General features: G+C 33.4%; 1 protein-coding gene across 6 annotated transcripts in view; it reads left to right on the top strand.

Annotated features, from left to right (window-relative positions):
• The window catches only part of LOC124359939 (pumilio homolog 2), a 395,716-nt gene that overhangs the window by 167,148 nt on the left and 210,784 nt on the right, over positions 1–17,784 (top strand). For 5 of the 6 annotated variants that reach the window (XM_046813107.1, XM_046813111.1, XM_046813108.1 and 2 more), the window contains 2 exons: positions 4,948–5,150; positions 9,826–9,968. In XM_046813107.1, coding sequence (XP_046669063.1) covers positions 4,948–5,150; positions 9,826–9,968 — 346 coding nt within the window. The remainder of the gene's footprint in view (positions 1–4,947; positions 5,151–9,825; positions 9,969–17,784) is intronic. The other variant, XM_046813109.1, reaches the window with a different exon arrangement.

Below are 17,784 nucleotides of genomic sequence, written 5' to 3' on the forward strand. Positions count from 1 at the left end.
CTCTCAAGAAAGCCCATCATCTGTCAACCAGTCATACCTCATATCATCTGATCCGGCCTTCCACTTGTTATTCTGTCAATATCCTTACACATTATTGCTAGGTTTGACACCTACTCTCAAGAAAGCCCATCATCTGTCAACCAGCCATACCTCATATCATCTGATCCAGCCCTCCACTTGCTAGTCTGTCAATATCCCTGCACATGATTGCTAGGTTTGTCGGCCTACTCTCAAGAAATGCCCATCATCTGTCCACCAGACATGTTTCATAACATCTGGTCTGGCCCTCCACTTCCTAGTCTGTGAATCTTTCCTGCACATTATTGCTAGGTTTGTCGGCCTGCTCTCAAGAATGCCCATCATCTGTCCACCAGACATGTTTCATAACATCTGGTTTGACCCTCGTGCTAGTCTGTGAATCCTTCCTGCACATGATTGCTAGGTTTGTTGGCCTGCTCTCAAGAATGCCCATCATCTGTCCACCAGACATGTTTCATAACATCTGGTTTGACCCTCTTGCTAGTCTGTGAATCCTTCCTGCACATGATTGCTAGGTTTGTCGGCCTGCTCTCAAGAATGCCCATCATCTGTCCACCAGACATTTTCATAACCTCTGGTCTGGCCCTCCACTTCCTAGTCTGTGAATCTTTCCTGCACATTATTGCTAGGTTTGTCGGCCTGCTCTCAAGAATGCCCATCATCTGTCCACCAGACATGTTTCATAACATCTTGTCTGGCCCTCCACTTGTTAGTCTGTCAATATCCTTACACATTATTTCTTGGTTTGTCACCTACTCACAAGAAAGCCCATCATCTCTCAACCAGTCATACCTCATATCATCTGATCCGGCCCTCCACTTGTTAGTCTGTCAATATCCTTACACATTATTGCTAGGTTTGACACCTACTCTCAAGAAAGCCCATCATCTGTCAACCAGTCATACCTCATATCATCTGATCCGGCCCTCCACTTGTTATTCTGTCAATATCCTTACACATTATTGCTAGGTTTGACACCTACTCTCAAGAAAGCCCATCATCTGTCAACCAGTCATACCTCATATCATCTGATCCAGCCCTCCACTTGCTAGTCTGTCAATATCCCTGCACATGATTGCTAGGTTTGTCGGCCTACTCTCAAGAATGCCCATCATCTGTCCACCAGACATGTTTCATAACATCTGGTCTGGCCCTCCACTTCCTAGTCTGTGAATCTTTCCTGCACATTATTGCTAGGTTTGTCGGCCTGCTCTCAAGAATGCCCATCATCTGTCCACCAGACATGTTTCATAACATCTGGTTTGACCCTCGTGCTAGTCTGTGAATCCTTCCTGCACATGATTGCTAGGTTTGTTGGCCTTCTCTCAAGAATGCCCATCATCTGTCCACCAGACATGTTTCATAACATCTGGTTTGACCCTCGTGCTAGTCTGTGAATCCTTCCTGCACATGATTGCTAGGTTTGTCGGCCTGCTCTCAAGAATGCCCATCATCTGTCCACCATACATGTTTCATAACATCTGGTTTGACCCTCTTGCTAGTCTGTGAATCCTTCCTGCACATGATTGCTAGGTTTGTCGGCCTGCTCTCAAGAATGTCCATCATCTGTCCACCAGACATGTTTCATAACATCTGGTTTGACCCTCTTGCTAGTCTGTGAATCCTTCCTGCACATGATTGCTAGGTTTTCCTCAATGCTCTTTAGAATGCCCCGAACTATCCACCTGAATTTCTTAATATCGGGTGTGACTTCATTTGTTAGTATGTCAATTTTTCCTGCACATTTTAATCCTCCAATGTGTAGTGTTAAAATTGCATGGTGTCAAATGTTTTGTGTAAACACAAGTTAAAAAAAAAAAATCAATTATCAATATATTTTCATACTCTTATGTATATTTAATGGAAAGTAAAATTTATGTAATCATACATGGTGTACTTAAATTATTCTGCCAATATTTACAAATAGATTTGTCAGGTAATAATAAGTAAGAAATGTCACATAAATAATAATCCTATCTCACTTGTCTGTCTATCTGTTTATGTTTTTGAGGGAAATATTATATGTTTTAATTGATTAAAGGTATAAGTTCAAACTTTTTTTCCATTTGTAGTCTAATTAAGACCTGTTTTGAAACTAACCAAATATTCTATCTGTATCATAAAAAGTGGGCTATACCAAATTTTTAAACTATAATAACTCAAGTTCAGGATATTTTATGGATTTTTTAAAGAATAGCATATTAGACCAAATGTTTAAAACTAAATTTTAGTACTATATTTATTGTGAATAATATCGAGTTGTAAAGGCTTTAAGAAGCACCATCCCTCACTTAAAATACGTTATGTTTAATTAATTAGCATTAATGTTTAATTGCATTTTATAGATGAGATTACTATCTCATTTTTGTCATTATGTACAATAATATAAAAGTTTGTTTTGATGCTGTACATGTTATTCTGCTGAATTCATCTTTAAATTAACTATTTTTATGTTCTGTAACCATATACAAATTATTAAATATAGAATTCATTATTTACAGAGTGTAATCTGAAAATAATGGTTGTCATTAATTTAAATCCCCACATTACAAATCCATTACAGGTCACCAGCCTTCCAGTTCCTCATTCTAAAACTTAGTATATTTTTAATTCAAATATTTTATTTTCAAAGTTATTTAAATACTGCAGATGGTTTCTTACAATTAGCACTTGCAATATTGTACCGTCAGTATGTTTCTGTTCAAATTAAGTGTATATTAAATGTGTTGTATGCTCTTGAGCAATAATTGGTTTTTAAGTCGAAATTATGGTATCTATAGAAAGACTTGCAACATAAATAATAGGTGATAGGTAAATTTTATTAATATATTGTAACTAAGAACAACACTAAGAAATTATAAAAGTATTGTGTGTTTCAGTTAAATTGGTAAATATTTATCAATTCTCATTTTTGTTTATGGGAAACAACACTATTATAAAAAGTTTTAATTTAAATTTGTATTATTGTAGACTGGTTTGTTTTTGTAAATGTAATTTTTTGTTTAGTTAATAATAATAAACATTTTTACAACTAATAATGTCTAATAAAACCCTGCAGTACTAACCTGTGCGGGCATGTGCGCATGTGTGTGTGGCGTACATGTGTGTTATTTGCATTCCCTTTCCTATCTAGGTTAGAGATAAATGGAAAGATTGATGTATAACTTGCAAGAATAAACCAACAAAAGCTCTAATCTTGTTTTAATACTGCTGCTTGTTGATTGTATTGATATTGTTTATGTTGAACAAACATTGTTTATTAAGATCTAGTCACATGTTGTTAAATAAATATGACAACAATGAGATAAAAACTGGATTATCTAATAATAGACTATAGCTAATCCTACTATACTAATCATAGTATTAGGATACAAAATATATAAATAATCTATGATTTCTTCACTAAATAAAATAATTTATTTGATAAGTATCACGAGTATCTAGAAAACAGCATAATATTTACCATTACATTAACGTCTGTTAACTCTTTTAAGTAGACAACAATTAAAAAGTAAGAAGACACAGAAGTTACTACATTTTTATTTTTAATTATGCTATATATAATATCTATTTAATTTTAGAGTACTTTCTTATTTTATTTACATTTTTGTATTGTCAGAATTAAGCAAAATTACACAATAGTTAAAAATACCATCACTAAAAAAAAGTGATTCAACAAGAGTGTGAGTGCTTAATGAGAGGGTGTTTTTACCTATAATATTATTTAGATTGCAACTTTGGATTATTTTGTATAAATAATTGACTGGGGACAATCTGCTTTAAAATATATTCTTTTGATACAATAGGTAACCTTAGTTAGAATTGATGAGATGGCTACAGGACCTCTATAGCAGTGTTGAATTATTTTTATTTGTTTACAGATTTCTAAGGATTTTCTCTCAGGATTTTTTTTATTTATTGTGATTAATTGGTTTCAACTTTTTAATTTTTTTTTTTTTTCATTAAAAGTAATTTCTTGAACCTGTTAAAACAAATACAACTTTATGTCCAGAGCCCCAATTCATTCACTTATAGATACTTTTATTATCACTGTGTGTGTATGTGTATGCAACGTGCATGTGTGTGCACTTGCGTGGATGTGTGTGAAGTCTAAACCATCTAGATCAGTATATATATAGTTATGGTGTAATGGTAGCATATTCACCCGGCAAGTGAGAGATCTAGATTCAAGTCCCGGCAGAGTAAGTACTTTTTGTGATTCAATGTTTATTGAAAAAATTTAATTCGGCTATTGCCAATTATACAAATTGAATTATTGTAAATAAAAATCGTTTCTCAGGTATTTGGTCTTCCGATCATATGTTAGTTTGGTTATTTAAACGCATATATGACAGATACAACCAAATACAAAATAATAGAATCGTAAAAAGTAAGGGCTCTGTGGTGTAATGATAGCACATTCACCCGGCAACTAAAAGATCCGGGTTTGAGTCCCAGCGGACCAATTACTTTTTGTGATTCAATGTTTATTGAAAAAATTATGCTGTATATATAGTGTTATGTATGCTATAGCAGTCAAACTTTTGCTTAATGTGGCATATTTTCAGGAGTTTTGCTCTTCAATATGTAAGTTTCATCCTTATATTGTCACTTGGGCAGATGAGACAATATTATGATGAAAATGTTAGGCTACCCCATTATCATCAACGATTAGGCTTACAATATATTGTTTAATCAGTATCTATTGTGTCCCCCATTTCTTTATACTTTATTACTTATTGGTCTTCTCTTAGATTATCATGGAGTAGATGGTAGATGGTAGTGATGTTATCATTGATTGAATTATTTGAAGATGTATTATTATTGATGAGAGTTGCTTACAAATAAGGTTTAAAATAATAAATAGGAGGTGTGAAGGGGTTAATGAAAGTGGAAATGATGTTACAGACCATGCAGTGTCACAGCCCATCACGATGGTGGCACGCCGCTCCGGGAGTTTTCCTGGCAGCGAAGCTGGCAACATTCTGTCCCCTAGATCCTCGGAGACCAGTGGGCTAGGTGTCAAGATGGTGGAGTACGTACTGGGGACCTCCCCCACCAACAAGGACTTAGAGCCGCAGATGAGGCGCCTGGTCATGGTGCGTAACCAAGTCAGTATAACCACATTCACTAACTGCATGCTACCACTATTAGTATTTATTGTAGCTTTGCTTTTGTCACAGTAAGTATTCATCATCACATACAAATTTTTTACCTTTTATTTCTCTTTGCTTGGTTTTGGCTAATTACTTGATTAAATTGCAGTAAAAAATACGGAAAGTTCATAAGCAATATTGTAGATGATAGTTTTAGCATAAATACATTAGAAAAATTAATAATCTATTGTGAAAATTGTCAAATAATTAATTTAAAATATTAATTTGGCCCATGAAAAGATTTTAAACATGTTGAAATATAAAGTATTGGTTTTGGGAATACCATACCATTTCTTAACTTAACATTTTTAACTTAAGAATATCTCTCTACAGGCAATGTGCAGACTATAAATCGTTCTAATAGCTGGTGGGCTAATGATCAATCAGTTGGTCATAATTGATAGACTGCTCTGTGCACTTGTTTGATACATCACTAAATAACTTAGCATTAAATTAGTTTAAACATTAAAATAATATTCAAGTTAAAAAATGTAAGTTTATGATCAAAACTAATATCCATCATATTATTACATAAAAGGTTTTTACTCAATAAGGCTGTAGACTATGAATTCAGAGATCTGCTTCACTGACTTTAAATAATTTAATAGTAACTAATGAAATCTTAGCTCTTCCATGGATGTACTATGTTTTATTGGTGCTCTTAGAAACTGGTGCTTAATTTTCTTTTCAACTTCAGGCTACCAATATACTGACCTTTAAAGTTAAATGGGTTGAGCATGAAACTGCACAGGGTACATGTTGTATTTCTCATTGACCATAGTTCTTTTAAAATTTTTAAATTAAAATGAACCTGATGTTTTAGCTATTTTTTAATGAATCATAACTGAAGTTACTTTGTGTATAACCCACTGTTTCTCAGTGCTGTTAGCAGCAAAAGCAACTGCCACACATTATAGGAATAATCTGTTTTTCTGTTTGATTTACAATATTTGGGTATTTAGGACAAGTAAGGTGGTTTTCACTTTAATGTTAAGAAATTTGATTGTTTTTCTTGTATGCTGGTTTAGTCCATCCGTATTCTGACCTGTATATCTTCTGTGTTTCTGGCTGTTTTGAGTCAAGGATATTATGTTTTGCACAAAAATTCTGGCGAAAATGTTTTCCAAATTTTAAGTATATTTGAAAACACTGGTTTGTTTTTTATACCTTTTAGTGTCCAAGCATGATAAAAACGTTTGTCCAAAAAATTCTAGAGATTTCTCCAGATACTGCTGAAAATGGAAAGCCTATTTCAGCAATTTTGAAACATACTTCCAATGTCTGTAAAATCAAAATTGTTTTAGATAGATTCTTAATTGTTATTTTCTTTTCTTTACAGATAAATTTTTTATTTAAAAAGATATGAACATTCATATACTACTAATTTATTATATTAAAAAACACAAATGCTTCTTACCAAAATATATTTTTAAACATTTTTTAGTTTTGTATGCAAAAAAAGAACTTGAACAAAAGTTCCCAAAAGTGTAAAGATAACACTACTTTTTGTGTAAAACTATGTTTCATATTTTCTTGTAGGCCTAATCTAAACTCAAAGAGATTAAAACACAGTACATAAAATACACAGGCTATCACTGAGTTCTGAATAAGTGAAACTTCATTTAGAATAAGTTAGCTAAACAATAATTTTCTTTTACAAAATCATAATACAACTCTTATATCTAAATTTCATTTAATTTAGAAAGTTGAAAAATTTAAAATATTTTACATATATATATATATATATATATATATATATATGTGTATATACATAAACATAGCAATTAATAGAGAAAATCAAACTGAATACAAATATTAAAAAAATGTTATTAATGTTTTAAAAACTGTTATGTTTGTTTTTTTAGAAAGCATATGTTTAATGCTGCTTGTGTTATTTTACTCTAAATTACAATTAAACATCTAATTGATCTTACAAAATAGCTTTTTTTTCCTTGCAGTTTGGATTATTCTGGTTGTATGTATACAAAAAATGAATAATACGGGAAAAGGGTGTATACAAAAATGTATAATACGTAAAAAGGTATATACAGCAAAATGTTTAATATGTAACATAAGGTATTTTGGTAAAATTTATGAACTTCAAACAAGAATTCATAGAAATAAGTAACATCCATTGAAATGCAAAGAAAACAGTTTATTTTATTATCACATTGTACTTTGTAATAACTAATAACAAAACTCAAGGAACATTGTATAATCTATGTAACAAGTTTTCTTGTCTATGTTTGATTTATCTGAGGCTTTTACTTTTATTTAGTAAAATATTTATGATAAGTAATTTAAACTACCGGTATTTTATTTATTTGATAAAAAGTACATTTTATATACTTAGATGTATATATTTCCTTATTTCTAAACAGCATTAAAATTTAAACCCAATTTAAGTAATTGATTTTGAGCATCAGGTTTTACTAATTGTATTTAATGGATTACCCACAAGACATTGAGAGAAGTAATAGCGTATGTTGGTGTTGTGATTACTATGGTTTTTACTATTTTTAGTAGTGTTTCTTTACTATTGTTGGTGAATTTTTCACCAAATTTAAGTTTTACTACTTCTGATTTGCTATAATATAGTGAATTGCTTGCAAACACTTTTTCCGAGAATGAGTAAACGTGTATACTTTAACAAAGTTTGTCAGAAAACAAAAGTGGAAGGTTGATGTTACTGAATGTCACTTGATAAATAGTTGGTGCATGTTACAAATTGAGTTGTGATTTGAGATGGAGACTGTGACATGCGATCGTGCCTGATGTTGTTAACGCATGCAAACTTCCTTGTATCAATACCCTTATGCTACTTATGCTCTGCTAACATCAAGTGTACTTTGGCAGATACATACTACTTCAGTACATTATAATCAAATGTACTGGTATATAAATACTGCTTGGTTATCATCCGCAGATGGTCAGCCACCTTTCTATAAATGGTGCAAGAGGTGGTGACGCTGGATGACACCATCTGTAAATAGTGCGAGTTATGTAAAGTGACACTGGATTATCACCCACAGATGATCAGACACAGTCTGTAAATATTGCAATAGATATAAAGTAACACTGGATTATCACCCACAGATGATCAAACACAGACTGCATATAGTGCAAGAGATGTAAAGTGACACTGGGTTATCACCCACAGATGATCTGATACCATCTGTAAATAGTGTAAGAGTATGCAAAGTGATACTGTTTTATCACCCTACAGATGATGAATCACAGTCTGCATATAGTGCAAGAGATGTAAAGTGACACTGGGTTATCACCCACAGATGATCTGATACCATCTGTAAATAGTGTAAGAGATGCAAAGTGATACTGGGTTATCACCCACAGATGATCAATCACAGACTGCATATAGTGCAAGAGATGTAAAGTGACACTGGGTTATCACCCACAGATGATCTGATACCATCTGTAAATAGTGTAAGAGATGCAAAGTGATACTGGGTTATCACCCACAGATGATGAATCACAGTCTGCATATAGTGCAAGAGATGTAAAGTGACACTGGGTTATCACCCACAGATGATGAATCACAGTCTGCATATAGTGCAAGAGATGTAAAGTGACACTGAGTTATCACCCACAGATGATCAATCACAGTCTGCATATAGTGCAAGAGATGTAAAGTGACACTGGGTTATCGCCCACAGATAATTAGACACTATGTGCACTGACATTGTGTTTTACATCACATATGTTATAGCCACCTTTATGTTATTTATTTTTCCAAGTTTTGATTATAAGTTATCAAACAGAAATGCTATGTCCAATTTTACATATGTATACAACATCGTATACATTGATGCTGATGTGTATATTTAGTTACCTGAAAAATAGACCTTGTATAGAGTTCCAATATTGCTTGATAATAAAGGATTAAATGACTAGTAGAGCTAATGGAAGCAATTAAAAATTCAAAAGTAATTTAGTAAAATTATGCATACAGTAGGATATTAGGCTTTAAATATTATTGCAAGGCAAGTTGCAATGCTGAAATGCAGCTAAGTAAAATTTTAAATAACCCAACTATGTCCTACACCATTATTGATCATAAGTATAATGAAGGAAAAGAAAAAAAATCACACAGTGATAGAAGTTTCAGTGCTAAAATGCAGCCAAGTCTAGATGTTATGCAATATGATTCACTTTATCTCTTTTTAGTGCAGTCTGTGTTACTAACATTACAGTAGCACTGGCTGGAAACAGTAGCTGACTGTTGTTCCCCTCCTGCTCTTGCCCTCTCATATAACAGCCAAAACTTAACGAATAAATGCATTCATTCGGGCCCTCCGTATATTCATTACTCTATTGTTAAGTTTTTACATCTTGATCAGTTGCATGAGTTTTAATAATGAACAAGCTGGAAATACAAATAAGAAATTTTGTAGCATGTATAATTACATAATAATATGAGTAATATGATGTTCATAATACTGTGTATGATCTGACATTTACTTGCACATGAATCATAATTCTAAAATATTCAATATATTTTCATGGCATTACTTACAAACAAATGTTTAGTTAATAGCTTGATAACTAGAACTGTATATTAAGTGTGACACATGCTAAAAGGTTAATTTATTTGAAGTGCCCTTTTTTGCAGGCGTCAAATGATCCCAACGAGAAAAAGGAAAAGGAGAAAGCACCATCATCTCCGTATGACACAGCGAACAAAAAGGAACATGAAAATGGGGTGGTACCTCAGAATGGTGTGCAAAATGGTTTAGATGATGACAAAGGTTTCAAGTAAGTACCTTTTGTTAATACTTGTTGAGCACTATATACTTGTTGAGCACTGTTTACTATTTATTATGTTTCAGTTATTATATTTGATAGTTGCAATAACAAAATAGTGCTGAAACTTGATATTATGCAAACTATATACTCAAATTATTTCAAAGGAGGTTCACAAGTAACCTTATGTACTTTGATTGGTCAAATGATTGTTAAAAGCTTTTTAGGGTATTTCTGAGAAATTCCGGATACTATCTATTTGAGGACTGTAGCGTGAATTATATCAAAGGTACTAAAAATTTATTCAGTTTCAACAATTTCAAGTTGTATTTTATTTTATTTGATATTGTAATATGTTATTTTGGTTATCTAACCTTATCATTGTATTCTATAGGTTCTAAATGATCAATATACAATATAGATGCTAAATAGTTGTATTGGTTTCGTTAGTGTTAATGAATGTTTCTTCCGGAAGATGATCGTAGTGGTTGAATGTAGCCTGGTTTATACTGATACCTACTTTTAATGTTTCATTCTTTGTTTTGGTGTAAACAAGTGTGAATTATTGCAACTGGTATCTTTTTGGTGCATTACAATATTGTAAATACATTATTTTGAAATTGTAACAGGTTAATATTTATTGCAGCTTTTGCAAAATAATAGTTCTATATGATTTATTATTGCTTTTCTTTTTATTATGTTTAATCTTTTTAGTGAATCTTTATTATAATTGTATAAATGTGTTAAACATTTCCAAAGATGAGATAATTCATTTAAAAGTCCTAGATGGAAGTACCTTCAACATGATTCATTAGCGGCAGAAAGCTGGATGGTGACAGGCAGTGGTGCTTATTTTAGAGCATACAGAGTTTTTTCAACTTGCATCCTTACTCCCAAAAAAATTCCACGGGGTAAACACACCCATGTGACATACTAATTGGAAGAGGATTAACCCTCTTTTGGAATTACTTGTTCTTCTTGCTCCTTTTTATTATTTAAACTACTCTTTTCGATTCAAATTAAACTTTATTCAAAGTTTGTATACAAACAAATATATACGAACATGAAATGGTGTCACTAAATATTATAGCCTTACTTAAATATTTACAGTGTCTCAATCTAGACCTGTACTATTTAGTCAATGTTGAGTATTAAATTTAGTTTAAAATTGTATATTTTAAATATTAAGGTTGTTGGAAAAGTTCATCAAAAGAATACAACTTGGCAGTACCATTTAAGCTTGTTTTTAAAATTCATAATACTGTCCATTGATAAAATATCAATAGGAAAATTATTCCAAATTCTAATACATGCAACTGTTGTTATTTTCCTAGTAAATTCTAGTTTCATTTGTGAGGCTCATTAGCTAGCCCATATATAGCCCATAAATGTTTTGAATACCTAAGTCTGAAAATATTTCTTTCACTAACTCCTTCTTCTGTAAATTAAGCATAATACATATAGCTTTCTTTGGCAATATACTTATATAATATACTTTGCAAAATAATATATATTATTAGTTGCTCCACACAATACAATACGAACAAAATTATTACAGTGAATATGAGAGTAATAAACCATTTTTATCATCTCGTGTTTGAAATAGATTTTAATGTATACATACCAGAATATATTTTCTTTTGAATTGCCAGAAGTGCACATCCCAAGTTACTCTTATGTAGTATTAAACCCCAAAAATTAGTTTGATTTGAATTTGAGTATTATGTACCTTAATAATCATAGGATGTTGATGTTTTCATTTTTTAGTACAATTAACTATTAGAAGAAAATAAATGTTCACATATTATACATTGCTGTAAGGATTATTACATTCTCTATAATATGGTGGTAGTTAACACATTCACTGCGGATAACAAAATTACCGGCGACAGATAATGCGGGAAATTGTGTTGTTTTTTACTTATCCAAAACAGAGTCAGGATAGCCGAAAGGGTTGTTCAAGGTATCCCGGAAGCTTTGTTGGCCGGAACGGGTGACGTCATGTCCTTGCCGAGTCTGCTCATCATCTGCACCTGGTGCCGGTCCCCGCGTTGTATGTGCTCGCAGCGCACTAGGTTTCGGCACAAACACTCGTGAATTACACGTATATAGTACATGAATGACACGTAGATAGTACATCAATTACACGTATTGGGGTGGTGTGGCCCACTGGGGTTGGGGGACGCCGCCTTCACCGTCCCTAGAACTATTCGAACTCGACTCATTGTCTTCATCAGATGAAAAATTATCGTCAATAACATTATCGTCTTCCTCCATTATGAGTCCATACACTTACACAGTCAACAGACACTATAATCCACTCACACAATATTGCAAAGCATACACAACAAACGAAAATGGCGAACCGGCAACGAATCGCACCAATTGACTCACCAAAACAGGCACACCTCGCTATGAGTGTTACAGCCTTCCCGGGCAACTGCTCAGCTCACACTGAGGCAATATGAAAGCAGCTGCCATATGCCGAGCTCGCTTGCCCACCGCTCGGCGCGCCATTTTCGCATGACGAGCATGCTCGTCACCCGCAGTGAATGTGTTAAAAAGATATATTAATGTTATGAGATGAACTAAATTCATAAAAAAATTAACAATGTTATGTCAGTAAAACAGTCTTTGCAGAATATTACAAATAATTCCAATAAATTTGCAAGATAGCAGCATGTTTGGGAGGAATTGTGATGAAACATTACTAGATCACTGTCAATGAAGAGATATAAATAGTTTCATATATTACTCCTAGGAAGCATCCCTAGGGATAATAACATTCAAAGAATGGGGACAACAATCCTGTCAATAGATGTGTTTCCAATAGCGTTTTTAAAAGTAGCTGTATGGTGGCAGCATAAATCGGAGAGCAATTATAAAGCAGTTGCTAGTTATTGTAGATTATTGACCTTTAGTGCCACACTCTCAGTTGAGGCCATTGCCTAGGAAAGGATCAAAAGAGAAACTTCTTAGTAAAAACATAAATAGAAAATTTGCCTTAGATGTGTTAATTAATTATTTTACATCAGTTAAATTCAGAAAAGTAACATATACGAGGTGTGATCAAAAAGTTCCAGGACTGAATTTTTATACATTTACTCATACAACATACAGGTTATTCGAATTTGTCTCCTTCAAAGTACTCCCCTTGGGAAGCTACACACTTTTCCCACCGGTGTTTCCACTGATCCAAGGCCCCAGAAAACTCTTCTTTTGTAAAGGTGTTTAGCAGCTCCGTCGTTTTTTTCTTTAATATCGTCAACTGTTTGAAATCTTCGTCCTTTCAGGGGTCTCTTGAGCTTCGGGAAGAGAAAAAAGTCTGCTGGAGCCAGGTCAGGTGAGTAGGGGGTCTGAGGAACGACAGTCATTGCGTTTTTTTACACAAAAGTCACGGATAACTAATGCAGACTGAACAGGAGCATTGTCATCGTGAAGGACCCAATCACCACTTTGCCACAGCTCAGGTCTCTTTCTTCTCACAGCATTACACAATTTTCTGAGGGTTTCAAGATAAACAAAACGATTAATTGTTTGACCTTGTGGAAGGAATTCATAGTAGACGACACCTTTACAGTCAAAGAAAACCGTAAGCATGACCTTCACATTTGATTTGACTTGACGTGCTTTCTTGGGTCTTGGAGAGCCTTTTGATGTCCATTGTGATGATTGGGCTTTTGTTTCCACATCGTAATTAAAAACCCATGTCTTGTCTCCCGTAATGACATGATCCAAGAAGCTTTCATCGTCATTTGCCTTTTGAAGAAGTTCCTCAGAAACATGAATTCGGTGTTGTTTTTGGTCTTCAGTCAACAGTTTTGGCACAAACTTTGCTGCAACACGACGCATTTGAAGTTTTTCAGTTAAAATTTCCTGAAATGACTCAAATGAAATGTTACACTCTTCTGTCATTTCACGGATTGTTAGTCGACGGTCTGATCGTACGAGAGCGTTCACTTTAGCAACATTGTCATCATTGATTGACGTTGAAGGGCATCCGGAACGAGCATCGTCGTCTGTGGATGTTCGGCCATCTTTAAACCTCTTAAACCACTGATGGCAGCATGATCGGGTTAGACATTCTTCACAAAAAGCCTCTTGTAACATCAAAAAGGTTTCAGAAAACGTTTTGTTCAGTTTCACACAAAACTTCACACAAACACATTGTTCTTCTTTCACATTCATTTTCATTAAACAAAAAAATAGCCAAACTCTATAAAACTAATCTCAAACAAACTGTGCTAATGTTACTTCCAGTGATGTTATGATTGATCTGCAAACACAGCTGTGTTACTGTTGAGTCAGGGAATACAATGCTGCCAACCGCATCGCTGTGAGACATTGCATTCCCGTAGTATATAAAAAGTCCTGGAACTTTTTGATCACACCTCGTAAGTGAATATTTGTCTCTTTTGTTGTCTTAACGTTGTTTATTGAATTTCTGCAATTATGGACAATTTATAACATTTAAAGCAAAAACATCGTTACACAATACATTTTAAAGAATTACATTTTTCATTCTTCTAAAATGTGTGCAACTAAATCGTATTGTTGTTTAAATATATTATATATATATATATATATATATATATGTAACTTTTTAGAAATAAATATGATTTAATTTTATTTTAGGACAATTTTTCCAGTAAACAAAATATATAAAGTATTTTTAAATAAAAATATAGTAAAATATAGCGTAGAACTTAACTTTTGCATTTGTTACAAAGTAGTAGTTTTGATGTTCAAGAACATCATTTTGAAATTCACATAATTAATCAAATAACAGCGACGGCATTCAGCTTTGATGTCGCGCTAGTGCTTGTCTTTTTACCATGTGGAAGATAGCAGCCAGCTTTTCTGTATTTATAATACTGAGCAGTGTCGAAGCTCCAGTGCATGCTTTGTACTTTTTCCCTCATAATTCAATGTCAACAGAACTTGGTGCTAAACACACAATTCTCAGTGACATTCTGCTATTGTGCTGTAAACATTCAATTAGTACTGTTTCGTCTTGTTGCCCAACTAATAAGAAATAAGTCTATGTGAGAGGAGCGAAGAGGATCAAATCACAGACAATTATGATGAAGCTTTTGACTTCAATGGTGAACAAGACATTGTAATATATTCTCCTTCTGAAGATCAAACTGCAGAATATCTGCTGCAAACTTCGGTAGTGAACCTGCCGTGGAGATTAAAAGAGCCAATAAGTGGCCCTGATATTTGCCCAATTCGTAAATGGAAACGTGGCGACTGTTTTTGTGCCAACAGATTTTGTATTTGATCATTCAAACTGGAGTCTTCAAGTGGACTTTTAGGACAATTTTTGAAAAAGAAACAGTTTTTTCCTAAACTGATTGATTTTGAATTAGTTTCACACATTGTTTCTGAGAATATTAAGTATGCCCAGCAACAAATGAAAAGAGATATAGTCTATAAAATGCTGAACTGATAAAAATCCTGATAAGTTGTATTGCTTTTTTTATAATGCATCGCTAGAATAAAAATGCACTTAAACCCTGCAGGAGTACTGGTGCACTACTGAACACTGCTATGTTTCCACAGGTCTTCAGTCAGGATAGATTCATATTGTTGCTACAAGTATTATACCTAGATAACAACTCTCTTGAAGATGTAGGAGATAAGTTGTACAAAATTCATACGGTTATCGAAACTCTATGGAGAAAATTTTCTTCAGCTTACTTTCTTAATAAGAATCTGGTCATTGACAACAGTCATATGCTGTGGCAAGGTCGTCTGGCATTTAAACAATAAATTACATCCAAACACAAGCAGTTTGCAGTAAAACTGTATATACTGTGACAGTAGTTCTGGCATCGTTCTTGACTATTTCACTGAGAATGGAGATGTCTGAGTCCCAGTAAAGGTTATCAGGACACTGATGCAACCCTATGTGGGACATAACCATGTGTTTTAAGTAGATAACTAGTACAGCAGTCCCGCTTTGTTTGAGTGGCTTTATGAAAATGAAACAGAACCTTGTGGAACTGTCAGACAAAACCATATAGCTAATGTGAAAAGTTCGTTAAAACGGTAGTCAATGAATCTACTGAATCGTTTACATCTAATTCAGTGGGTGATATTCATGGCGTTCTATCTATTAAGAACAGGGCACATAGTTTCAAAATGTTATTTTAAAGCTAATCATTATTGAATACCATGTTTCTATGCAATTTGATACTGGCAGTTGTGTAACCATAATAACTGAAGAAACTGATCAATATATAAGGAAACTTTACTTCTTTCACTGGGTAAACTGTTAAGTTGCTGGAGCAAGTAAATGTTTAGTTAAACTTGGGAAAATCAGTATTATTCTTATTATTATTAATCTCTATGTTTATTTTGGTGTTAGGTTCTTTTGGCTATGGGATGAATTAATTGTATTGTCCAGTCCAACTTATATACTACGTTACTTTTACTTTTTCCAGACATGGATCTGACCAAACACAAGAAACACTGCAAATACAAAGTCACGAATAAGAGTTGATTGATTTATTTAAGAAAAATATGCGAGACTTACTTCCAGTAAAATTAAGTTTTCCAAAATACTAGCTGGCTTACACTTTAAGAAAGATGCGATACCTATTAAAAAACATATAGACCAGTTCCATTGGCTTTTAAGCATAAATTATGGGAGGATTTTTACCATCTAATTAAAAACAGTATTCTGGAAGAGATTAATTACTCAGAGTGGGCTTCTCCATATTGTCATTATCAGGAAGCCTAATGATAATTTATATTTTTATTCAGATTTCTCCACAGGTTAAGTGCAATCAATTTTTAGAAGTGCAAACAATTCCTCTTCCTATCCATGTCAAGCTATTTAGAAAATTAGGGGGTTGGGGAGGAATTACTGATGCTTATCTCCTATTGAGGAAGAGTTGAAGAAATTAATCCTATCAGTAATTAACACTCTTTGGGCTTAAGCATTACAGAAGACTTGTGTTTTGTTGTTGGCCTTGCAACTGCTATTTTCCAAAAGAGAATGCATCAATGGACTACACACATGGTGTTGCACTTTTTGTTGATGATGTCACTGGGAAAATGATAAAGAGCATCTAAAAAATATGGAAGTGTTAAAACGTATTGCGCAGAAAATAAATTTTGTTTAAACCGATCCAAGTGCTAATTTATGTAAAGTAAAGTAAACTACTTGGAACTGAACATATCCAAAGAAGGTATATCTAAAAATGATGAAAAAGTAAAATCGATCCTAAAATGCCTGAACCGAAATATATCAAAACCATTATAAACTTTTATTGTCATGGAACATTTTTATTTAAGATTTGTTTCTAGATGTGATGATATTTGTGCTCCTCTCAATGCACTTCGGATAAAAGAGGTGCTTGGATTTAATTGGTCTAATGTTCAGGGGCAGTGAAAAATCAAACTAGCATTAACCTCTGTTTCAGTTTTAGTACCTTTTGACAAGCTACCTATAGTAGTTGCAGCAGATACAACATCAGTGGGTGTTGGTGCAGCTATTTGACACTGGTATACAGATGATAAAAGATAAACAAAGTGAATTTTGCTCAAAGACCTTGACATCTACAGATAGAAACTACTTCCAGTTAAGAAGAGAAAAGCTTTGACAATCATTTATGCTTTGAAGAAATTTCGCATGCTTGCCTAAAAAATTTATAAAATAGATTATGAGATATGGTGAAAAACATGCTTTGTATGTAATGGTGTGACCGCCATAGTGTTAAAATGCTTACTACTATCCACAAGCATGAAATTTCTGTGACCAAGTTAAGAAAGACAGTTGACAAACTGAGCTCTGTCAGAATATATTAACCCTTTGACG

This window comes from Homalodisca vitripennis, chromosome 4 (genome assembly GCF_021130785.1).
Source record: "Homalodisca vitripennis isolate AUS2020 chromosome 4, UT_GWSS_2.1, whole genome shotgun sequence".
In the NCBI taxonomy this organism is placed as follows: Eukaryota; Metazoa; Arthropoda; class Insecta; order Hemiptera; family Cicadellidae; genus Homalodisca; species Homalodisca vitripennis.